At 37.7% G+C, this 26,819-nt stretch overlaps 1 protein-coding gene across 9 annotated transcripts in view; it reads right to left on the reverse strand.

Moving 5' to 3' along the window:
- Cask (calcium/calmodulin dependent serine protein kinase) overlaps positions 1 to 26,819 on the reverse strand; it is a 323,785-nt gene that overhangs the window by 41,378 nt on the left and 255,588 nt on the right. For all 9 annotated transcript variants that reach the window (XM_029473085.1, XM_021152785.2, XM_021152784.2 and 6 more), the window contains 4 exons: positions 16,499 to 16,576; positions 13,921 to 14,001; positions 7,207 to 7,395; positions 373 to 451 (listed from right to left, as the gene is read on the reverse strand). In XM_029473085.1, the coding sequence (XP_029328945.1) occupies positions 373 to 451; positions 7,207 to 7,395; positions 13,921 to 14,001; positions 16,499 to 16,576 (427 nt within the window). The remainder of the gene's footprint in view (positions 1 to 372; positions 452 to 7,206; positions 7,396 to 13,920; positions 14,002 to 16,498; positions 16,577 to 26,819) is intronic.

Below are 26,819 nucleotides of genomic sequence, written 5' to 3' on the forward strand. Positions count from 1 at the left end.
CTGATGCTCTCTTCTGGGGTGTCTGAAGACAGCGACAGTGTACTCACATATATAAAATAAATAAATAAATCTGTAAAAAAAAACCCTTCTAAATAATTTTTGAGCCAATAAAAGTATAATAGAAATGTAAGACAATGACAAATGAATCATAACAAATTATTATATATTAAAATTGGTGGGATACAGATAAAAGAGTACTTGGAGGTTTTATTTCATTTCTGGTTGTGGGGATGGAATTTAGGAACAAGGTCTACAATAACTGAAACTGAAAAGACAAACAGCTCTTTTATGTGAATCATAAAAAACCCTACTTCCATCAGAAGTCTAGGAAGAATGAAGGAAGGTAAAGAAAGAATCACTGGTGGAACTCACCTTGCCTGTGAATCATACCCCCATGCATGATTCTTGCAACAATACAATGATTTAGCTCATTCATTTTCAAAGTGATTCCCTGTTAAAGAAAACAAAGTTCGTAAGGATACAATTAAATGAAAGCACTATTTTATATTTGTGATTTTATTGTAGGTAATTTTAAATAGAAGAGTACATATAGAAAATGAAGAGTTTACATACAAAATTGTTCCATGACAGAAATGCTACTTGTTGGTATTTTGATTGCTAAATAGCAAGAATACAATGTATGTACTACCTTTTAATATTTTAATTATGATTATTTTTCACTTTAATTTGTTTTTATATTGCTAATTATTTTTAAAAAGGTTTTACTCCTACCAAGGGTATATATTTTATATTAGTATATCCCTTATATTTCTTCCACAAAATAAGTTTTATTTTGTAACCCACATAAGATATTTCAAACTGTAAAATTTGGTAAGTTTAACCTGTGCATACATGTGTTAATTTGCCACTACAATCAGATGGTGTCAGTGCCTCTTATCCCTAAATGTTCCCTCTTGTTCTTTGGCAATCTACTCCCATTGCTCTGCACTCTCCACTCATATCCACACAACCATGGATGGGTCCTTTTTGACTATAGAGAAGCTTGTATTATCTATAAAGGAAGCCACTTTCATTTGGGTTGCTTTCTTTCATTTTTCATAATTATTTTTGGATTTACCATACTGTTCTATTATCTAGAGCTTATTCTTTGTCTTTGGTATTACATTGTTTAGACACACCAAGTTGCTCATGAGCCCTTCTACTTCACTGCTTACCGTTTTGGTAGCTATAAATAAAGCAACATTCCTGTTTTAATCTCCTCATTCTTGTAACATTTTTTTTTTTTAAGATCTGAGACATTTCATGTATTTGTATATCATCTTCCTACAGACACTAGAATATTTTTTCTGTGTTAATATTTTAGTATATACGTTGTTGAAATGAACATCTATTAGTGCTTTCATATTGTGTTCATTTGCTTTGCTAAAATTATGTTTAGAAGTTTTGCATCTATATTCATGAGGGACTCCATTCTGCATTCTTCTTGTAATATTATTGCCTGGTCTTATAGGGTAGCACTGGGTTTACAGAATGAGTTGGGAAAATTTCATTTCTTTTCATTGTTTTGGGAGAAGTCTATGTAGAATTGTCTGTGGCCTGTCTGGGATGAACAGACATTTGTTGACATCTTTTCAGCAAACATTAACGCAATGGTCATTTAGTCATTTTTCATGATCAGTCTGATCTTCTGTTTGATTTGTGCTGTTATGTTTCTATTTTCTAATTCACTGAGTTCTACTTTTTTTTTTAAGTACTAAGAATTGAATTTAGGGCCTCACAGATGCTAAGCAAACACTTTATCATTTATATATATCGCCATTCTTATTTATTCCTATTGATTCTCATTATGTCTTCTACTTACTTGGCTTTAATATGTTCTCTTTTGTCTTTAGTTTTTTTAGTTGGGGATTTGAGATGAGGTTACTGATTTCAGACCTGTCCGTTTTTTAAAAAGTAAATATTTAAATATTAAAATTATTAATTAATTTATATTTAGTGTTACATATTTCTTCTTTTGCAGTGGCATCACACAAAATTTGATACAGTGTAGTTAATTGTCATTTTTCATTTTGGAAGCTTGAGCACAATCTTTTTAAGATTTATTATTTATTTATTATCTATGAATACACTGTAGCTGTCTTCAGACACCCCAGAAGAGGACATCAGATCCCATTACAGATGGTTGTGAGCCACCATGTGGTTGCTGGGATTTGAACTCAGGACCTCTGGAAGAGCAGTCAGTGCTCTTAACTGCTGAGCCATCTCTTCAGCCCCAAAACACTATTTACCTTCTTCTTTTATCTATGGGTTACTTCAAATTGTGGGATTTCCCCCCCTTTTTTTGAATTTTTCTTTTCACTTTTTATTTTGAGGCAGTCTTGTTGTATAGCCCAGGACAGCCTCAAATTCACAATCCTTCTGGCTCTGTCTCATGAGTATTGGGAATACAGTTGTGCACCACTATGCCTGGCTTCTATTTGCTATTAATTTCCAACCTAACTTCATTTTTGTCTAAGAATAAATTCTGATATCAATATAGTCACTTCAGCCTTTATCTGAATAATGTTATAGTGATATAGCTTTTCTACCCATATTTAGAAACTATGTTTCTTCTTCTATAAAGTACACTTCTTACAGGTAAGATGTAATTGAATACTTAACCTCCGCTTTGTGCATTTGTGTGTTTCCAGATAAGGTTTCTCTGTGTAGCCCTGGCTATCTTAAAACTGGTTTTGTGGACCAGGTTAGCCTCAAGCTCTGTGATCCATCTGTTTCCTGAGTGCTGGAATTAAAGGTGTGTCAACCTCTGCTTTTTAATAGGAGAATTTACAGTATTAAGATTTAGTATAATTCAGTATAAATATATATTCTTGTTGTGTTACACTTATTTTGTTTTCTTTTAACCTCCTTTTCTGTGTTCTTGTAGATTTATTCCCATTCCGATGTATCTCTTGTGTTATCTCATTAGCTACAACCTTTTTGTTTGTGTGTGTGTGTGTGTGTGTGCATGCGTGCATGTGTGTGTGTGTGATATGTGTGTAGTGTATGCATATATGTGCATGTCTGTGGGGGTATGTTTGTTCATGTGTATGCAAGTGTGTATGTGTAGTCCAGAGGATGCCATAGGATATCCTCTTCTTATGCTCTCTACCTTACTACCTTGAAGCAGGCTTTTGTTTGTTTGTTTTTCCTTTTACAGAACCTAGAGCTTGTAGTATTTTTTTTTGGCTCCGCTGAGACCCAACCAGTCTTAGTGATGTTCCTCTGTCTTTCATCTCCAGTGCTGCATTTACAAGCACATCTGACTTTTTATATGGATGCTGGGGATCCCAACTCAGCAAGCCCTCTTACCCACTGAGCCATACATATTTTTAGTTTCCCCCAACTCCAATTAGCTGCAAGTTGCTGCTTTAGTGAGTATATTTGGTTTTATTATAGCATATATATTAAACCTATCAATTTGCCTTTGAGTGATACCATACTACTTCATTTAGAGAAATTTCTAATAGTACAGAGTCATTTCTTTCTACCTGACCTTTATGTTACCTGTGTAATCCATTTTACATATGCGATACATCCCAATGCAAAGTATCTTTGAAAGAGATTTACAAAATAAGCGAAAAAAGGTTATAGTCTTTTGTAGCTTTGGTGTACCTACAGATGCTTATCTTTGGCCCATTTCTGAAAGATTCTTAGTTCTGGTCCTTCAATCCAGGGACTCTGCCTGCTTTGCTTCATAACCCCATCCCCATGCAGTGGCTTGGAAACTTTCTGACGGCAGTAAGGTGGGACAATTGTAAGCGTTACTGTCTTTGCATCTTCTTTCTCAGAGATCTTTGTCCTTTGTTGTTTGATGTCCAACCTTTCTCATGTATAATTTAATATTTGTTATAATTTCATCTGTTTCAGATGAGAGGGCTAGAAGCCCAAGTTTCGTAGTTATATTTAAAGCCATTTTACATTTTATTTTTCAGTGATTCACTATTAAGACAACCTTCCATAAACATATTTTTACAGTAGATCTGGTTGATCCTAAGAATCACACAGGGATCTGTTAAATAATACTGACTGCTTAAGGCACACTCTTTAGATTTATATTCATGGGGACAGGAATGGAGTCTAAAATTATGTATCTTTTTTAACAAGGTCACTTTATAGGAAGTGGTCTTGAATTTGAAGAGGTTGGTAGTAGACATTCAATTTTGCCTCTCTGGAGAAAAACATTCTGTCAGAAAGCTGCTTCATGGAATTATCTGAGAATTTGCATTCTAGCTTTACCTTTGCATGGTCCTTCCTATCTTGAAGCTCTCTGAAGGACTAGGCAAGCACTGTAAAAAGTAGAGTTTACCAAAAATGACTTTGCCTAGCATTCAATTATAATGTTCAAGTTTCATTTCCAATTTGTATATTCAATCAGCATGTATGGTCACTTAGAGAAGTATTCTGGAAAAATGCCATAAATGAACACATACGTCAAACTGACTTTCATAAGGGGAATGACAGTACAACAGAGTCCGCCCTCAAAGCTAACAGGTTTCTATATTAACTGATATGAATGGGAACATACTATGTGGCTGACACTGTTTTAGGCACAGTGATAAAGGAGGCAGACAGCTTCTTCTTTGCCAGAGAAATTTACTTCAAATCAATTATAGTCAACATTTTTTATTGTGTCTTCCCCAAAATTTCTTTGTGGAGAAGTGACTCATGTTCTTTCTCCAGTGAAAGAACATGAGTCACTGGCTCAGCATGGGATGGGTATCTACTCCTGAACCTATCAGAGCTTGAGGAATTGGGGGGGGGTGTTTTCCCCCTATTGTGTAAGCTAGCTGAGGTATGGTCTTTGTCACTTTTAACTACTGGAGTCACAATCAATAGAGAAAAATAGTTCTGAGTACAGTGTTACAAACTGGGAAAATACAGGGTCTAAAGGAACTATATCAAGCTTAGGGAATTTATACATTATAGAGAATATCCAGGCAGAAGAGGTCATGTCAATACAATTTGCAGAGTAATAGAGAGCTATGCAGAAGACAAGTTAACAGGCAAACAACCATAGTAATTGTAATAGTTATAACTGTTACTGTTAATATATATTTTACATGAAATCATCTTTTCATGGCAGCCAGTGAAAAAAAATATGGCATCACCAAGATCACATGATTGAGAACAACCTTTTAAGGGAGACTTTAAGGAGTGAGTGATTCAAGGTCATTTTATGCTTTCTGAAAAAGCTAACTCAGAGATAGATGTATTTTTCCTCGATCTGTGTCATCCAAAAGACAAGCAACTGCTATTGGCTTTCAGATTATATGATCACAAGATATTTTGAGACCTCCTTGTGGTCCTTTACACCTTTCTGTCTGCTTTGCTTGGTTGAACATTGCCCTTCTTGCCTTTCCAGAATAGCCTCCTTTTCGTTCTACCTTCGTTGTAATTGGGCTTGTCAAACCGTGCTAAGCTGCAAATTTTTCTCCTTAATGTGGACTATACTACATAAAGTGAGCTCCAGGTCTTATCTGCCCCTATATCACAGGTATCTAATGCAGTGATGTTCCATATGTACTTTCAACATTTGCTTACTGAGTCAAGCAAAGTACAAAATGAACGAATGAGATTTTTGACTTCTACAGTTTGGAGGGACTTCAGGGTCATTTAGTCAGTGTGCTTCTAGAGATGGATAACCTGAGGTCCATGGATATGAAAGGATGTGCACACATCCTCCAAAGTTGCTGCCACCATGGTCTTAAGACCAAGGGTTACTAAGCCCCGAGAATACCAGAATGGATAGCCAATTTGCATGCCTCCTTTGTGCTGCCAGATAATGGTAAGGCAACTTACTAAGAACAGCGAACAAGAATACAAACCACAGTGTCTAGATCTGAGGGCTCTCTGGAAATTGTGATCATAGACCTATTCTATATTTCTTCCTTATCTAGAAGGCAACTGGTGAAACTTTTCTTAAGTAGGTATTTCGCTTCTCTTAAGAACTCCAAGGAAAGGATAGAAGTGCGTATCTTTGAATGTTTTCTTCCCTGGAAATGTGCTGCCATTTTTCAACTTGAAATTTGCCCAGTGTTCCATCTCAATGACACCATCTCCTTGTGCGTTCAATTGTATGAGCTTGAAGTTTGAGGGTCATCCTTGAGTTTTGTGTCTCTCATTGTAACCTACTATTTGCCTAACTGGTTTACTTTCATTCCTTCCTTCCTTTCTGAGACAGGATATCAACTAGCCCAGGTTGGCATTGAATTTGTTATGCAGTTGAGGATGACCTTGAATTGATTCTCCTATCTCCCCAGTGCTGGAGTTACAGGCATGGTCACCAAACCTGGCTCTTTCATTTTATCTTGATGTACATGCTACCAGTTCTGAGTACCATGATCTCTTCCCTGGCAGGGTCTGGTTTAGTATCTAGTCTCCCTAAACTCTGTAACAGTTTTCAAAGTGCTAGTTCTAAAATGAAAACCCAATCCAGCTCCATGCTTAAAATTATTCAACAGCGTTTTGCTGCTTTGAAGACTCTAACATGTTTTTTAGTTCTTGTCTGCGCAGTGACTACCCCAGAGCCCTTTCTTGATCATCTCAATCTATGATGCTCCTGAGAATGAGTGCAGACACACACAATATCAGTTCTCCAGCATGGGAAAACAGACAAACAGTTCAATGTGAATGGAAGGGATCTTATTTCAGCAACATTATTCAGGTCTCTGAACATTTCCTGAATTACTTTTCTTCCATTTTTTGGTGAAAGCAAAAGATATGCAAAGTATTGAAATTTCTGTTTTACTTACTTCCCTCTTTCTTTGCTATATGAGTTTTTTTTTTCTTTTTACATTCCGGAGTAATGCCCCTATTCTTGGAAAGTTGAAAAGTAATTGGTACAGGAGAGGTGGATGGCCAGCATGTCTAAGACCCGATTTTAGGCAGAATACTTCTTGGCAAAAAAGGTAGAACTGGTGATGATCTGGAAACTGATTTTTTTTGTTTTTTGTTTTTTGTTTTTTTTTGAGACAGGGTTTCTCTGTGTAGCCCTGGCTGTACTGGAACTCACTCTGTAGACCAGGCTGGCCTCGAACTCAGAAATTCACCTGCCTCTGCCTCCCAAGTGCTGGGATTAAAGGCATGCACCACCACCGCCCGGCCGGAAACTGATTTCTTTAGGACCATCCATGTCCCTCCATCCTCCCTCCCTCCTTGAGTAGCAGTCTGCACAGGGTGAAGTTCGAAGCTCTTCCTACTTACCATTGGCTCATCCGTGTTCTTTTGGAACTGTACCAGCCGAACTCTGGTCACATTCTCCATGTCCATGTCTCCATTTGCACTTTCTGGAGAATCACCGTTTAAATAGGGGGAAGTCGGGGGAGGTGTGACCCTTAATGCTTCATCACTGTAAACTTCATGTGCCACTACATCATGAGTCTGAAGTAAGGCCTGGCATTTTTATGAAAGAAGGAAAATATTATAGTACCATTCTAGCAGAAATCTGTTACATAAACACATGTATAACCACTTCTCAAAAGTATTTTTTATCTAAAGAGACCACAAATGAAGTACACCTCCAAACTATCAGACCTCAATTTCTTTGTGGCAGATTATCATGATAGTTGGATTTCTTTTTAAAAACAGAATGAGCAAGTGACAGAGCAAAAGAATGAATGGATGGGCTTGTCAATCCCAGTTAGAGGTATCATCTGGTGGTAAGCTACAAATCTGTATGTCCAAATCAAGGCTGACAGACTGAAATTTTAAATATTTTAGCAGAAATAGCCAATAATAAAAAGAACCAACAAATTTGCACTGGGGCTTTAAACGGATATAAAATTTAAAAGATATTATGTAATAATTACTGTACTGAATAAGTATCTTCTGTATATGAATAAAAAAGATGAAATTAGTATTGCCTACTAGCAGATTGGGTAATGGAAATAAGGGAGAAGCATAGATCAAGGAGAATCTATAACCTTAAGGTTCATACAATTGAATGGGCAATTACATAGTGATTTCAATTTTTATATAGCCTAAAGGATGAAGACAATTTATAACATGATTTAAGAAATAAAATGAAGACTGTATAGATATACTTAAGACATAAAGTTTTAGAAATATCACACACATTATAGAACTCAAATTAGAACTTTTAAATTTGTTTATACATATTTATTTACTGTGTGTGTGTGTATGTGTGTGTGTGTGCACATGCATGAATACATACATGTGTCATGGTGTTCATGTGGAGGTCACAGGACAACCAGGGATGGAGCTCAGGGTGTTAGATTTGGTGAAAAGTGCCTTCACTTGATGAGCCATTTCATCTCAAAAAGGAAATGTTTTGTAATTTTTAATTTGGGGGGCTTTGGCATAAATCTGATCATTATTATCACTTTTAAAGAGACAGGGTCTCATGTCTTGCAGGCTGGCCTTGAAGTCACTATGTAGGGAAAGATGACTTTGTTTCTACCTCCCAAGTTCCAGAATCACAGGAGTACACCACCATACTTGTTTCATGTGGTGTTGGGAATGAAGTAAGCTCACTCTTAACAACTAAGCTACACCCCTACTCCTAACTTGAAAATGATTACTTATTCATTTTGCAAAATGTACTAACAAAGAAAAATGATTTCTTTTATATTGACATCTGTATGTCATCTTGGTAAACTTCAACAGTAAATCTCTTTTGTTTCCTTAAAAGGGACACCCTTTGTTCCCATCACAAACCCTTTGTAATAAACATGAGAAATTTTAGTTAAAGAGAATTTACAACTGACTATTGGTCGGTTTAGAACTTTATACAGATAAGTATGTATAAAGTCTAAATTTAGTCTCATTTTCATCTGTAATATGTGTGGTAATGAGATCTGCACAGATAATGAAATGTAATTAAATAGTATTTTGCTATCTGAAATATTGTAAAAGGCTTATCGGAGCCATGACTTAGCTACTTTAAAGTCACACATAAAGGCAAAAATAAGGTAATGATGTGTTGAAACCAGAAAGGAAGCAGGGCAGTGGATCTCTCTGAATTTGAGGCCAGCTTGGTCTACAGAGTGAGTTCCAGGATCTCCAGTGCGACATGGAGAAACCCTGTCTCGAAAAACCAAGACCAACCAACCAACCAAAACCAGCAGGAAAGAAGACAGTGATGAGTCATCATCAACAGGTACTCAGAGTAATCTATTTACTCTGTTTCTGATTGAAATGGTCAGTACTACCTCAATCCCAGGCCACTGTTCTCAACTGCACATTTGGGTGAGGGTGGCTTTAGGCACTGACAATGTGCCAATGCATAGGTTTAAAGCAGAGGTCAATGAAGGGCCAGGAGATGTGGCTACCAAATATGAAGGTTGGACTATAAGGGCAAGGCCTTCTTTGTGGTTTAATTGTAGCTACCAAAGAAACTAAGATTTAGAGCAGAGAGGCCAACTCAGGAATGGGTCAAGTAGAGAAGTTCATCTATTAAGATCAGGTTCATCATCTAAGTTCAAAGATGTCTTTTGTGACTCAAGATGCTTTGTCTGATTGCTAAGCACAGGCAAGCTTTTCATGGGAATGATGCCAGCCTCCAAGTCCTATGAATTGGGTAAAATTAATTTATGTTGCTTTTTGTAGATGATTTCTATAAATCCTTTAAAGTTATATAAACAGGTGCTTGCATTTAATGTATTATTTATAAGGAAAAATAAACCTTTGTTCATGAAAAAGTACCAAGCTGAATTTTTAAAAAGTTTAAATTATGTTGCCAAATAAGGTCACACTTGATATTAACCAGAATTTGCTGCTCTCAATGATTGCTGCCACAAAATACAACTAAATCCCCAGCTCTAATTCACATGCAAACAGAAAAGGGGAACATGTGCAGAATGCTTATATAATATGGTTAAAAAAGAATACATAAGATATAAATAAGGAAATTGAAGTTTGAACATTTTCCTTTAAATAGCCTATAGAGTATGACTGAACAATTAGTACTAGGGTTTCCAGACACAGTCCTGCTACATACCCAGGTTGGCCTAGAGTTTACAACCTTCTTGTCTTACCATTCGGAGACAGCAGGTTTGAGCTTTAATACTTAAAAGCCTATTTAATATATATTTTAGAATTTTCTTTCAAGAGACAGTATCCACATGTATGCTTGTTCAAGAATTATCAATAAGCTTAATATAGGCTTACAGGGAAATTCATTTGTGTTATGAACAGTCTGCTTTTTAAGAGCTAGTTAGATTTGGCTTGAGTCTTAGGGAAGCCTTCTTTATTCTAGGTGGATGACTTTAAACAAATTCCTACCTCACAGGGCAATTTCTACTTCTAAGGCTAGTCACACAACTTTACATCCCAATCACAAGCAAGTCCTGTTGCTCCCTACCATCTCCAATATGAAATCCCAACCTGCCCATCTGCTACCATCCCCATTTTTCTCTAAGCCTCAATCATTCCTTTCAGTATTCTAACTGGTCTTTCTCCTACAGTCCATTCAGAGCATGTGAGCTCCAGCATCTTCCACCCCCTCACTTTTGAGACAGTGCTTTGCTCTGTAGCACCGGCTGGCTTGATACGTACTATATACCTCAGGTTAGAATCAGACTTGTGGAACGTCTATCTCAGCCTATCGAGTGTTGGGGTTATAAGAATGTGTAACTATGCCTAGGAGCAAATGTGAAAGCACGACTTACCTCCTATTTTCTTCATTGCAATCAATCACTCAATACAATCACTACTTTAACCAGGAGAAAACTCTAGACTCTTTACCATGGTCTGGAAGAGCCTCCTTGGTCTGGCCTCTGCCAAGCTCTGTAAGCATTTCTGTACCTCTTTCTTCTCCTTTCCTAAATCCAATCTTTAATGGACTTTAGCTCTGTTCCCTAAACCTACGCAGCTTCCTTCTGCCTCTTTCTCCTGCTTGGATGTTCAGGGGCCCAGTGCTTCTGAGAACAAGTCTTAGCTAACTCTTCAGAGGGCTTTCCCCTGAGGATATAAAACAGCTCACACTTGTACTACTGCCTCTATACCACAATCTCTTATTCATAGTTATTGTAACTATATGAAATTATTGTGTTATCTGATGTGTTCAGTCTATTTCTAATCAGAACCCCCTATCCTTCAGCCTCACTGAGATGGGAAACTCCTTGAGGGTGAGACTGTGTTTTTCCTATTCATGACTAGATCCTTAGTGGCCAGCATAGAGAACCTGGAACATAGTAGGCACTTAGATATTTGGTATATGAATAAAGATGTCTTTTAAGTATTGAGCTATGTTTTCAAGGAATTTGAGGAATTATTTCTGAAAATGTTTCCTGATAGGGACACACACACACACAAACACACACACTTCTAAGTTTAGACATGAAAAATAGATCAAGGCTTAGAAGGGAGGTGAGCTGTGAGGCACTGGTCTGCATGAGCTTTAATGATTATTTTTTTTTCCTGGAAAAAAATTACCCTATAAAAAAGGTCTTATTTGAGGATATGCTAATTTATGTAGTCTTCATCAAATCTAAAAGATTTACTAGTCTGAAATGTTCCTATATAATTTTCTGAAGTAGCTCAGGTTATACAGCAATTCGTAGTCTGTTCAAAAATGTGGAGAACACAGTGCACAGAGCAGTGAGTATTAAGGTGAACCTCCTTGCAAATGGGTCAAATGTGCTCAGCGCCTACTAGAGCTTACAATATAAGCTCTGTGCACAAGCAGATGACATACTGTGGGGTAAGTAATAATCCTCATTAGCTAACACTGAGGAGGCATTAAGCATATGTCAGGCAGAAACCAGGCTAAGTACAGCAAAGGAGATTCGAACTGAGCTCTGCATTGACACATATCATGTAAAAGTGTGCTTTCTCAGACTGAAGTATATTTCTAATTCACTACCATCAGATAAAACAGAGTTAGACACTTTCAGAGATGTGCTTGAGTTTGGCCACTAAAACTTAGAAAAATTAGGGAAGGGAAATAGAAAATGATAGATAATAACCTAGAAGGACTATGGTAAAGTTTTAGAAGTACTGCATGTACAAAGAAATAGCATATACTTAAAACCTCACAGGCATTGATATGACACATATGTTTCATTGTAGCTATGATTTTAAAACTAACACTTAAAATAAATAGTTGTAATAAGAACAACAAGGTTTTAAAATCACATTTCCACCTAGAGGGAAGTTAGCTGGATTTTTAACTCTTTGCATATATTCCATATTATATTCATCAAGGATTTTTTTTACCTATAATTGTGCTTTTTTTTTTTTTAAAAAACTCTGTCCTATTTTCATTTATGTGTCTGTGTCTATACAACTGTGTTTATGACCTTGGAGGTCAGAAGATGCTGGCTCCCTTGGAGCTAGAGTTATTGCAGTTATAAGCCACCTGACTTGGGAGATGGAAACTGACCTTGGGTCCTTTGGAAGAGCAACAGACACTTTCCACCACAGAGCTGTCCTGTCAGTCCTGTAATTCTACTTGTCAATTGTAGATAAGTAGATATTTGTGAACTTCTTTTCTACAAAAATGTTTCTTAGCAACTTAGAGTTTCTAATAATTGGCTAAACATAAATGCTATTCCCATTTTCATAGAAATCTACAAAAAAGTATGGGAGTTCTGCACTGTTTAAAACAAAGACACTTTGAGTTTAATTCCTGAAGCCACATGGTGGAAGAAAGACTCCTTCAGCTTGTTCTCTGACCTCCATGCATGCATTGTGGCACATGTGCCCTGTAAATAAATATAATGTGAAAACTGAAGACAGCTTTTCATTTAAAAAGTTGCCATCAATTTCAGCTCTTTGTGGTTTAGGTAACATAGAGTTGCAGAACACAGGGAAGCAGATCATTATGTGGGGTCTACATAGTCCTTGATGAGCACTTGACAAGTGGCAAGTTTACAACTGTGATACAAGAGCAACAACAATAATAAAATAAAACTATGTGTTATTACCTAGAATTATAATCTTAGTCTGATATTATAGTCATGAACTACAAAATGACATTTGAGCCAATGAGACACTACATAAACAAGATTATATCGAAAGCAAAATATTCCTAGGGCCTAGTGAGTTCATGGCACAATGCCTAGTTACATTGTAGTGGTGTTGATGCTGATGCTGATGCAAAGAAACTACTGCAGTTAGTTCAGATGAAAGCATAATGCATGCAGTTATGAATGGCCAATCAGACTTGAGAGCTGTGATGTTACTGGCTTAGATATTTACTACTTTTTAAAATAAAGATTTATTTATTTTATATATGTAAGTACACTGTTGCTGTCTTCAGACACACCAGAAGAGGGTGTCAGACCCCATTATGGATGGTTGGGAGCCACCATGTGGCTGCTGAGAATTGAACACAGGAGACCTCTAGAAGAGCAGTCAGTGCTTTTAGCCACTGAGCCATCTCTCCAGCCCTTAAATCATCATTTCACAGTCTGCCCCTTCTACTTAGGAAACGTTTATCATGGTAGCACATGTTTATAATCTTAATAGGAGTTCAATGCAGGATTCTGAATTTGAGGCTACTCTGAGCTACCTAGTGATATCTTACATCAAAAATAAAACCAAAACTAAAAGCAAAATGAAAATAAAGAAACAACATATTTCCTGTAAAAGTGTATGTCATGTTATCCTGGCACTAGTCTCACAAGCTTGTGTTATGGTGTCTCTTGATTTTATCACTCTCTAGTGCTTGTTAAATTTCATATGGTTCTGCATGGGAATCTAAGCACCTCCCAAGACTCTGCCATACACACTGCAGCTTGGTGTACACTAGTAGCCTTTATCACCCAGGCTCTTGTAAGGACACTCTATGATGTACTTACAATGGCAAACTGCCTAATGACATATTCTCTAAAATGCACACCAGCAGATATACAAGGATATATTTATGATATTTGATGACAGTAGCAATATTTAGGAAGGTTATTAAAAATGACTTGTGAAATGGTGTTGTATGTCTAGTGATGTGTTACTTACCATGAAATGAGGTTGTGTTAAAATACGCTTTAGTTCCTTCGCATCATTATTCTCAGGGTAACATGAAATTTCTTCCAATACCTAGAAAAACAAATAAGATACACACTAATGCAAAATGAGCTGTATAAAGCATGGAACTCCTTTAAATTAAAAACCATGAATATATTTTTGTAGCAGGAAAGTCAATTACTTTCATACATTTGTTGAGTTTAAAGTTACTGAAGTATAAGAATATTGATAGTAATAAAATGAAATGTTTTGGGTAATAATAGTTTGCCTTCATTACCCAACTATGATCCGAATGTAACAAAAAACTAATAAACAAAATGGGAAGTTTGTAACACATACTTATTACAGGTTTAAGTAATTTAAGTAGCTTAAGGAAAATATGCCTTACAAATTCCCTCCCCAAATCAACTTGCCCTTTGAAATTTAACAGCACTGCTAGTTCCTTAAAAGATGACACAGGTTCAATGAAAACAATATACATAAGACTGTTAATTAACTAGCATAATTAACTAAGAACACACGTAAGTGATTTTCCTTGTAGCCTGGCAGGAGTAAAATGCTTATCTTCCAACACAGAGAAAAGCATGCTTCTACCAAATGATCCTTTGATGAAACTCCAGCTAACAAAAGACCAAACTTAAAAATGTAAACACCTTCAGCAGCAACCTTTCATTGCCAATTAGGCATTAACATTTTCTCTGCATTGGTGAAAATGCTGCTTGCAAGTAGACAGTTCTTAAAAATTTCTCCCTTCCACCCAGGAATGGAGTTTGTCTACCAGCTTCTGGCAGCAGGGCCTCTGCTTTTCTGAGCAGGCACCTGTTACTGTTTTTACTGCAGATGGCTCACAGAGACCTCTACACTGAACTCAACTGAATTCTAATCATGGAGCCTATCTAGTATTGCCTTAGCACCATGGGTTGTAAGGGGCACATACCCCCTCAACCAGTAGGACTCTCCTGCCTTAACCTTCAAGGACTTCAGAAAGGGGCTCACTCTCACTCTGCCTGAGTCTCAGATTTCAGCATCCTAGCATGTAATGTGCTCTGCTACTTAAGCATGGGGAAGAGTGAGTGAAGGAACAAATGAACACACAAAACACACATAAGGAATGAATGAATGAAACACACACACACACCCCACACCAACCAACAAAACAAACACTCTCATACACATACATACTAGTGTTTCTTTTTCAAATGCTCTGTTAATGGCTGCAGGTTATACAGCTAATTTATATTGCTTAATGATATTAACATAGTTTTCTTCGGTGTATTTTCAGCTTCTCTTCTAGGAAACAACAGGGGAAAGCACAAACTCTCTCCTTTCCCTTGCGATTTTCATGGCCCATGATCTTAAGTATTGAGGTCTGACCTCCTGAGCTAGGGGAAATTCTTCCACTGTAAAGTTAGGACAAAGGATTGTTCCCTCCCCACCCCCCGCCCAGAGTATCTCTGCTTCTGTCTGTTTGGGTATTGTTAAGATTGGGTAGTGACTCATGATTCCTGCCTGACAGTGTAATTCCTTTCAAAGAATGCTTGCTGAGCAAACTAAGACAGACTTCTCTTACCTGAGACTCACCAAGAGGGCAGGCCTGGCAGCCAATATGGTCTAATTTCTCAGTGAGTATATGAGCATATACAATGTATATTTTATCAAAAGTCATTTTTATCCTCTGCTAAGAAGCTAGATGGGGTGGTACACACCTGACATCCCAACACTGGGTACATGGTGAGATTCTATCTTAACAAACCAAAACCCAGAACAATATCTGCTAGGAAAGGGATAAAATTATGTCTTCAGTACATTTAGTAATCACATTTACTAATCATACTTTATAAAATATTTTTAAAAAGAAATGTTTATTTGCATAAAAACTTTAAAAGATCAAACAGTAAAAATAATAAGGCACTTACTAATGGTAATTTCTACATCATTTTAGTAATAGGAAAAAATTACAGTCATTGTGCTATAGTTATAAAGACCAAATAAAGGTGTAAAATGCTTATTACACAATTCTAGGCCCAAACCAACATATTTCGATTGGTAATACATCAAATTCTATATGCAAATGATTCTGGGTGAATTTTGTTTTCCAAGCTCTCTGCAATGCCATGCTTCTATGATAAGCAAGTATGAAAAAAAGCTTGTGGAAGATACTTTTATATATTGATGATGCATAAAAAATGACTTCTTTGAGCTCAGTATATTTAATTGTTCTGGAAAGTCAATTAACCACTACATAGTACCACATTTAAAAGGTAACTAAAAATTTGAAGCATGTCTATTTCTTCCATGCACAGTAAAATAATATTTTAAAAAGACAATCCCACCCCAAACAACTAATATGCTCATTTCACAGCAGAACCAGAAGGAGAAACCTGGGAACTCTTGTTGCTGAGACCTTTTCTTTCCCACATGGATGTTCAATGATAAACTTAGCAATCAGAATCTGAGTATGCTTCAAGCTGCCATCCTAACCAGTGTGCCCCTTAACATGCACAGACATCTTCAGTAAAGGTAGCAAACGTGACAATGCTACGTACTTTGAGAAAAATATGCCACTTACCTCTTTGGCTCTCTGTACTGCATCGCTTGGAGGATTCCTGATTTGTGGCGAAGACTTTGTGTTAATTTTGTCATACAGCTAAAAAGCAAAGAAGAAAATCCGATCAATATACATCATGTTTTGCTACAGTTTATAGCTTTTGGTTTATTGTTTCAGAAAACAATATTTGTCCTCTTAAAAAGTCAGAGAGATGATATCAGTGAGTCTTCTTTACAATTGTTCATCATTCAGAATATAAGTTTTATGCACATCTTTTAAAGTAAATGTTTTAAAACAGAGGAACCAAAACTCTATCCTTAGCAATTCATATTTGTCAATATAGCAGCAACCCCAGTGTTTCCCTCCAGACAGAAGCAATGCTCACTAACGGGATGTGGAGTCAAATGAAAGAACAGATTCTGGCCAAGAAGAGTCTGAAAGAATTTTCATAGAAGCCTTGATCTTGGGAAAAGGCAAACGTAACTCCTTCTAGGAAGGAATGTTCTTACAGAGGTTTGTGCTCATCTTATTAGGAATATTCATTAATAGAATCAGTGCTGGAGACTTCAACAGGGAATCACGGACAGAAACTTGGTCTCTTTTGGCTTTGCAAATTCAAGGAGTGTGAGAAGACTGAAAAAAATCTGAATATATTTACAATTCCTCCAACCTGAAAGAATCAAACAGCACCTTGATAAAGAACATTAATTCGTCAGAGAAAATACACTGCAGTCTAGAAGTGTAATTAAAACACTAGTTCTACCTCAAATGGAATGGCTCACAGTCAGTGGCTGGCCTGCTTTGAAAAGTATAACGTTAAAACTGACCTCTGTTTGTCTGATGGCTTCTATTTCCTAACTTCTCTAAAACAGTTTGAGATTTTGGGGGTGGTTTTGTTCCCTACCTTTTTCTCCCTCTGTACACCAATGCTATTCCAGAGGTGAAATACTGACTGTAAACATTCTTCAAATTATAGCTAGATGCGAGATAAATCTTTATGACTTGTAAATATTTATGCTAATGAGGCAACAAAAACGAGTAAGAGAAAATGAAAATAGAGGAGGGGCCATTAATTAAGAAAGTACTACTGAATTGAAGGCTGAATAAATAGTTTGAGCAGAATGGTAAAATGCTATTCAAACATTTTATTAACATTTTAGGGCACGAGTGATATGCTTTTTGACCAAATCCTTGGAGAATATATATATATATATATATATATATATATATAGTCTCTGTCTTCTTAAGCTTTCCATCTCTAGTGGTTGCTAACTAAAATTTGGAATGAAAAAAAAGTACTTTCTTATAGAAATAGGCAGGGACTCACTATGTAGCCCTGACTGGCCTGGAACTTAGCGTGTAGAACAGGCTGGCCTCTAATTTGTAGATACCTACTTGTCTTTGAATTCAGAGAGTTAGGTCTGTGCTGCCTCTAAAGTATTAGGACTAAAGGGTATACCACAATGCCCAGCTTACAGAAATAATGTAGCAATTAGCTTCCCAGACTAATCTATGAAATGAAATACTGCATATATAAAATATTATAAAGAAAATCTCAAAGTGAATGCCATCTACTACAAAATCCAAAACAAAAGACACTATGAATTATAAATTTTTAAATATATTACAATTACAAGATGAATAAAAAATCTTATAACATTACATCTGTCGATAACAGGCTTACATTTTTATTGGCAGTAAATACCATGTTGTATTTTTTTTAAAGATCTATTTATTTATTTTATGTATATGAGTATACTGTAACAGTCTTCAGACACACCAGAAGAGGGCATCAGATCCCATTACAGGTGGTTGTGAGCCACCATATCATTGCTGGGAACTGAACTCAGGACCTTTGGAAGAGCAGTCGGTACTCTTAATCGCTGAGCCATCTCTCCAGCCCCCATGTTGTATTCTTAGCAAAATAAAACAATATGTAAAGACACTAGACCTGAGAGATGGCTCAGTTTGGAAAGACACCTTTAGCTAAGCCTGTTAACATGAACTCGATTCCTGGGTGGCAGGAGAGAACCAATTCTCAAAGGTTGTCCTCTAAAATCCACATGCACGCAATATTTCCTGTATCTTTTCCTGAGCTCTTCTCCTTCTGCTAACTATGATTATCCCATAGGAATCTGTTTTCCAATAAGCAACAAAAAGGGGTTGGATCTGGATGGGAGAGATGGTGGGAAGAAACTGGATGGGGTAAAGGGAGGGGAAAGTTTATGGATATATTATGTAAGAACAAAATCTATTTTTTAATGAAAGAAAAAATTACAAATTTGAAATGCTTTAAAACTAGAAATGCTCCAACATCTGAAATGCCCCCAAATCTGAAACTTCTAAAATACCATACTGACTCTCGAAGTGGAAAATTCCACATCTAACCTCACATGAGAGGTTGTACCCAAATTCCAGACACACTAAAAATGTTGCATAAAATTCTTTTCAGGCCGTGTGTACATGCTATATATGGGACATAACTGAATTTTATGTTTAGACTTTGCTCCTAACCCCAAAATATCATTACGTGTACTCAAATATTTACTGTTGGAAAAGAAATCCTCAGTATAAAACCCTTCAGTTCTCAAGCATTTCAGATTAGAGATACTTAACCTGCACACTAGGAAGAATGATGCTTCTTTTACTGAGCACTTACTAGATGCTAATTACTAGTCAAAGACCTTAATATAAATGCATCCACTTAACCACAGCTTCTCCTGCAAGGCTGGTGCCTCTGTTATTCCCATTTGACAGATGGGAAAAACAGACAACAGTGAAGTCAGAACTAGCTTTAAAGTAAAGTTCCAGCTTTAGGATGACTTCCTAAGTGGCATAGAGGTTCCTAGAATCTCAGACCTTTCATGCCTATATTGTAAGGAAGGTGCTCAGATAAAACTCTGTGCTTTTGGTATGGCCTGACACATGCACACATACAGCCGCAGTCACAGTGTGCACACGTACACACACACACACACACACACACACACACACACACACACACACACAACTTTGTCTTTGCTGTTAGACCTCCACCATCATGAATGGGTGCTGTGTCACTGGTAATAAAATCTTGAGAATCCCAAGGCCTTGTCCCAGATCTCCCCAAGAATCTCTGCCATTTGATTAAGAAAGCAGTTATTGTCCACAAGCATCTTGAGAGGAACAGAAAGGATAAGGACGGTAAATTCCACCTGATTCTGATAGAGAGCAGAAATTACCAGTTGGCTTGACACTAAAAGACTAAGCAGGTACTTCCACCCAATTGGAAATTGAGTTGTCCACAACCTCTGCTCTGGTGGTATAAATTCTCTTGTGTACACGAGCAATAAAATCATGTTGGCTAATAATAAAAAAAGAACTTCATCTAAGGCCAACAGGAAGCTGACAGTGCTGGTGTAGAGCTTGCTGCACAGCAGCCAGCGTTCCTTCCACACTCAGCCTAAGCCTTATTCTTCCTAGGGAGGCAGAAGCCTGACATGTGTAGGAGTCACAGAATTAGGGAGAGCTCACATTTGATTTTCCCTTCCCCTTCTTGAGAAGGGAAGGAGAGGGACCTATTCTTCCCCCTATGAAAAGTGAAGGGTAGGAAGTCCTCCAGAAAATCTTGTCTCAGAACTGGAAGTTCCAGAGAGTGGAGCTTCTTGCCTTGGTCTCTGGCCAGGGCTTGCCAAGTTGCAGCAAGTTATAGTCCAGTCCTACAATGTTGCACTAGGAAAGATAGCTTTGTTCAGAGAATCCTTGGGGAGGGTCAACATGTGGTATTTTAGGTTAAGCGAAAAATGACTTGTATCTGTTCCTTTAGTATGCGAGGGCTTCCTTTTATGCCTCATCTGGGATAGCCCACACTTGCAGCACATCTTAAAGTAAGAATGCATGCTTCCTCTAAGTCAAAGAAATGTATGAGAGGTAACCTGAGCAAGGCTATTCTGATGGAGTCTTGTCCAAGAGGACTGCCTGAACAGAGCAAGAAGAACCAGAAATAGGAGCTATGGGTAACATCACGGGGCAGGAGACAAGAGTGTGTTGCTGAGGCTAGCTGTACGCTGTGCCAACTATGCTAAGGCTGCAACTCAGAACAGCACCAACACTGGCATGTCTGCTACACCAAGGGCATCAACAACCAAAAAGGAAGTGGCCGTCTAATGTTGGTGATTATAGAACATGCTGTGTAAGGGATTCTTTTTCTTCTCCATGACCCTTGAGTTTTCCAATATAAGGTAACAGGACACAGTGTGTGTTTCATATTTGTTTTCTTCAAAAAATAAAAATTTGAACTTGTATGTAGCAATTATAAATACATATTTGTAAAAAAAATAGAGTACCACAAAAATAAACACAGCAGAATACTTATTTTAGCTTGTTTCTTTGGGAACCAGATACAATTTCTATTTGATCCTGCTTGCATACTAAAAATTTTTCCCCTGAAATCAAAGACATTTTGTACATATTTAATTTTTTGTGGGTCTTTCAAGTCTGACTTACTAAACAAATTTTTCTTTAAATATAGAGAAGACCTTAGGTATAAATACAATTCTATTTCTTTATTTTAAAGAGAATCCTATAGTCTGGATAAATATCACCCAAGCACCCATGTATTAAAAGGCATAATTGCCAGCTTGTGGCACTAGTGGGAGGTGGTAGAACCTTTAGGAAGTGGGGTCTGGTAGGAAAAGGTAGGTCGGTGGGACTGTGCCATTGAAATAGATGGTAGTATTCCATTCACTTCTTCTCTTTGCTTTTTGTGTGTCATGAAGTGGGTAGCTTCTTCTGCCATGATGTTTTGCTTTCCCATAGGCCCAAAGCAATAGGAGAACAAACTGAAACCTCTAAAACTGTGAGCCAAAATATTTTTCTTCCTTTTAAGGTGATTATCTCAGGTGTTTTGTCATAGCAACTGAAAGCTGTTCAACAAAGAGGAGAAAAGGAATGTCTAGGTATGTGAAATGCTGCACTTAGGGTTACACAAGCAGAGCAGCAGGGCACAAGAGCATGGCCTTCTGGATCATACCAGACCTCTCTGGGTTATGTTAGAATTTAGAAATAGATTAACAACTAACAACTCGTGCTAGGAAGGTGCCTTTAGTAATAGTTCAGGGGGAAATTTCAGAAAATGCGATTCATAGATCATGGCAAAAATAAACTACATATGATCTGGAAGTTAATCAGTTGCTGGTTGTGTCATATTAAGTAATTGCATGGTTTTGTCATGTTAAGTAACCTTAATCTTCTGCTGGCCAAAAGGGAACTTTTTAGGTTTTAGGGGCTATGTGGTCTCTGTCACTACTATTACAGCCTGTTGTGTTGTATAAAAGCAGCTGTTAACAATGAATAGACTGTGTTTCAGTAAAATATGTATCAAATAAGTGGTTGGCTGGATTTGGCTTGAGGGTGATAACTTGCAAGTTCTGCTCCAGACTTATAAGTTCAAGGTAGACTGGTAACATCAAAATAGATTTTTTTGTCATTTGCATTCCTTAAATCTGAAGATAATAAAGCATATTTATAAGGCTGGCATGCTGAAGGGAGTGGGAGAGGGGATAGAAAGATGTTAATAGATTATTCCTAGAGGGAAGACAAAGATGAGGAACTCTGGCTGTTTGCATTCTTTTTCTAAAGAAATTAGCTACCCAAGTTCAGCACTACACACACACACACACACACACACACACACACACACACACACACACACAAACCACACACATAGAATCAAGGCAAAAACAATGAAATGTGAACAGTTGCAAGGGAAACAGGCTGTCTCACACTGTGTCACTCCCAGACAGACCTGCTCCCTGCCAGTCTTTGGCACTGGGTCAGATATGACCACACACAGCTGCACAGACACACTTCACCTCCTCCTTGGAGTCACTGCAACTCCATTGGGAAACTGTATTCTACAGATGGTGCAAACAGAGCAGAGTCAACTCAATGGTAATACCCACTTCCTATCTCCTAAGCATGCACTTTCCAACAGATAGATGAAATCAATCACTTTTAATTTATTTGTAAAGCATTAAAGGCAGCTCCTATTTTTAACACAGCATTACATTTCACTCTTGATTTCTTAGTCCTCAAATAGAAATAATTGCTCACATATTCCACATTTAGGTATTTGTTCCACATCTATTTTAAATATTCTATAATTAAAATTAGTGGGAAGATACTATGAAATAACGATTCCTGGGTTGTGTAGCTCATCAACCTTTTCTTTTTCCACAGAGAAAACCTTATAAAGGACAAGAATATATACCACTTGAGACAAGATTGTAACTTTTGGAACAAGACTCTAAATATAGATCAAAAAATGAAGAGCTTCCTTCTAGAGCTTCGAAGAAGAGTTAAGTTCATTAGCGACCAGTTACTTTAAAGACACTGAAGCAACTTTTTGTTGGAAAATAATTCAAGTTCATTTTTAGCTCCAAAATAATGAAATGTGCCCGCAACTGTAGTGAGACAGATAGGAAGAGTGTGAGAAAGATTACATGAGACGGCAGTCATGAGATGAGAGACAGCCTGTCAGAGACTCCCTTCACAGTCTCAAGGAACAGGAACCAAGTTCCAATATCATGCCTTAGTGAACTGAGAAGTGCTAGGCAAAAGGACTTTTTTTTCACATATAATATATTTGAAATCCAGCAAAATGTTAGGGAAAGGCAGGCGAGTTAATACTAACATTTAGGGAACCGACAAGCAGCTATCACTTTGAAGATGATTTTTTGAAGTTGTAAACTGGAGAAAAGTTTCTGAGATCTAAACTATATTTTCCTGCCCAAATTAACATACCAACTTGAGATCTTCAGCTTAGATACCTACCCAGGAAGTTTAAACCGCATAGTTCCTGGATAGCCCGGGGAAACCCAACTCTTTAATATAAATAAAACCAAAAATGAAAGTCCCTTTCAGACATTAAAAATGAGATAGTGCAGGTCTGAAAGGAATATTGTACAACGTAAAATGGCATTTTCAGAAAAATTGAGGAACTATAAATTTATAAACTGAAAGAAAAATGTTTTTACACATCTAAGAATGATTTTGCATCATTGTGATTCCACAATTTACAAAATGTTATAAAAACCACCATGGTGAGTTTTGGGTCAGAAATGTTGACTGTGGGTTAGTAACCCTGTCCCTTCCCCTTGAGACCCTGGTAGTTCCCTCTCCCCAATGTTGGGCATTTTGGCTAAGGGCACCCCCACTGAGCCCTTAGAGTTTCTCACCTCCTCGGTCTCCTGTATATTCTAGAGGGTCCACCATCTCCTACCCCAACCCCTGAGGCTGCTTATCTCCATTCATTCTCTTGGTCCCAGGGCTTCTCTCCTGTTCCCCCCCCCCATACCTGATCCTGTTCCCCCTTTCCCCTCCCTGCTCCCTCTCCTACTCAGGTCCCTCCCTCCCTCTGCCTCCCATGATTATTTCCTTCCCTGTTCTAAGTGGGAATAAAGTCTCCTCACTTGGGCCTTTCTGTTTGTTACACTTCTTATGGTCTGTGGGTTGTATTTTAGGTATTCTGTACTTTTTGGCTGATATCCACTTATCAGTGAGGACACACCATGCATGTCCTTTTGGGTCCGAGTTACCTCAGGATGATATTTTCTAGTTCCATCCATTTGCCTGCAAAATTCATAATGAACTGTTCCTGTCTAAAAGAACTGCAGGGACAAAAATGGAGGAGAGACTGAAGGAAAGGCAGTATAATAACTGGCCTAACTTGAGATCCATCCCATGGGAGGGCACCAAGACCTGACACTATTACTGATGCTATGATGTGCTTACAGACAGAAGCCCACCCAGCATGGCTGTCCTCTGAGAGGCTCTACCAGCAGCTAACTGAGACAGAAGCAGATACTTACACCCAACCAGGGACCCCTATGGTTGAATTAGGGGAAAGATTGAAGAAGCCAAAAGGGACTGTGATCCCATAGGAAAACCAGCACTCTCAACTAACCCAGACCCCAGGAAGCTCCCAGAGACTGAGCTGCCAACCAGGAGCATACACAGGCTGGTCTGAGGCTCCTGGCAGAGGTTTGCCTGGTCTGGCTTCAGTGGGAGAAGATGCACTTAATCCTTAAGAGACTTGAGGCCCCAGGGAAGGGGAAGGTCTGGTGGGGGGAGCACCCTCAAAGATGCAAGGGGGAGGAGGAAATGGGATGAGTAACTCTGGGAGAGGGGACTGAGGGGGTTAGGGTGGGGAACGACTGGATTGTAAATAAAAAAATAAATTTCAATTTTGCTGAGGTATATACCCCCCACAAAAAAAAAACCCCACCAGGGTGATCTTTCTTTTATGGAGTAAATATTTGTCTATCCTATCAGTACCATTTTCTCCCTAAAAACTTATGTATTACAGAATTTTCAAATCTATTTAATTAAAATCTCTCTCTCTCTTCTTCCTCCTTCTCTCCCCTTTTCTCCTTTCTTTCTCACCTCTTTCTGTATGTGACAGAGTGTATTCTACATATGTTCAGGTATCCACAGAGTCCAGAAGATAGTATAAGATCCCTTGGAGCTGGTGTTACAGATGGTTGTGAGCTATTTGATATAGGTGCTAGGAACTGACCTCTAGTCCTCAGGAGAACAGTAAGTAGTCTTAACCACTGTATCAACTCTCTAGCTCCCAGTCTATTTTGAGTAGTTAAAAAGAAGACATTAAAATATTAGTCATACAGATGATTCTCCATTACATGCAGTATTAGAAAATTGTACTTCTATTTCTTTGAACAGCATCACTAAACAAAGCACCTTTTAGAAATCTTAAACCAACCTTGTATTTCATCTTAAGAAGTATGTTATACCACAGAAACTAGTGACTAGAGTAAAGCAGCGATTAGAGTCCTACTCTGGAATTTAGCATATCCTTGGGTAGGGCCCGGCACATACTGAATAACTTGAACTTGAATTTAGTATTGTAGGATCTACTTTAGTATTGCAAAGTGAATTTCAAACTCTGGTTTATGCAATCCATCCAAAAAAAAAAAAAAACCAACAACAACAAAAACAACAACAACAAAAAACAAAACAAAACCAAAAATCCAAAACCCCCCAAAAACAGGAGCCACAATAAACCCCTGTAATCCATAGCATACTCAGAGAAGATAGTGTATTCTTTGAAAAATGAGAAAGAATATAGGAACCAACTTGGGATCCAGAAAGCGCAATTATGTGACGAATGAACCAAGGTAGAAATCTCTGTGATTGGCATTTTGAGAAGCTGTTTTTTCCTGTACATATTTACCACATAACATGGAGAGTGGGGGAGTGGGAGAGAAAAATGCAATATACACACACAAAATAGACTACTATTCAACCTTAAAAAGAGAGGAAATTCTAATACAACATGGATGACCCATAAGGACCATGATGCTAAATAAAATAGGCTAGTAATAAAAAGACAGATACTGGACTACTGCGGTATCTAAGTGGGTAAAGTTGCTTGTCCCAAGGCCTGATAACCTGAAATTAATCTTCAGAACCCACATGGTGGAAGGAGGCAGTCAACTCCTAAAAAGTGACTTCTGATCTTCATAAATACTATGGCATATGTGCACCTAAAGTAGCAGGACACACAAACACACATGCATTCACACCCACACGTACCCATACACACCCCCCCACATAATTAAAAACATTAAAAAGATAAATATTTTGTGACTCACTGATGTTCTTGGAATAATAACACTGATAGAAACAGTAAGTAGAATTATGACTGTCATGAGCTAAGAGTGAGAGAGGATGACGGTATTGTTTTATGTTTTAGTTCAGTTGAGAAAGATGAAAATAGAAGGTTGCAGTAGTTGAACAGCAATGTAAATGCACTTAGCCCCATAGAACTGTACATTTTACAGTGCCAAAAATGGTGCTGTAGAGATGGCTCAGCATGGAGAAACACCTGAAAAAATGTTCAACATCCTTAATAATCAGGGAAATGCAAATCAAAACAACCCTGAGATTCCACCTCACACCAGTCAGAATAGCTAAAATCAAAAATTCAGGTGACAGCAGATGCTAGCGAGGATGTGGAGAAAGGAACACTCCTCCACTGCTGGTGGGATTGCAAGCTTGTCCTATGACTCTGGAAGTCAGTCTAGAGGTTCCTCAGAAAATTGGACATAATACTACCGGAAGATCCAGCAATACCTCTTCTGGGCACATACCCAGAAGAAGTTCCAACTGGTAATAAGAATACATGCTCCATTATGTTCATAGCAGCCTTATTTATAATAGCCAGAAGCTGGAAAGAACCCAGGTGTCCCTCAGCAGAGAAATGGATACAGAAAATGTGGTACATTTACACAATGGAGTACTACTCAGCTATTAAAAACAATGAATTTGTGAAATTGTTGGA

Source organism: Mus caroli, chromosome X, assembly GCF_900094665.2.
Source record: "Mus caroli chromosome X, CAROLI_EIJ_v1.1, whole genome shotgun sequence".
Taxonomy (NCBI): Eukaryota; Metazoa; Chordata; class Mammalia; order Rodentia; family Muridae; genus Mus; species Mus caroli.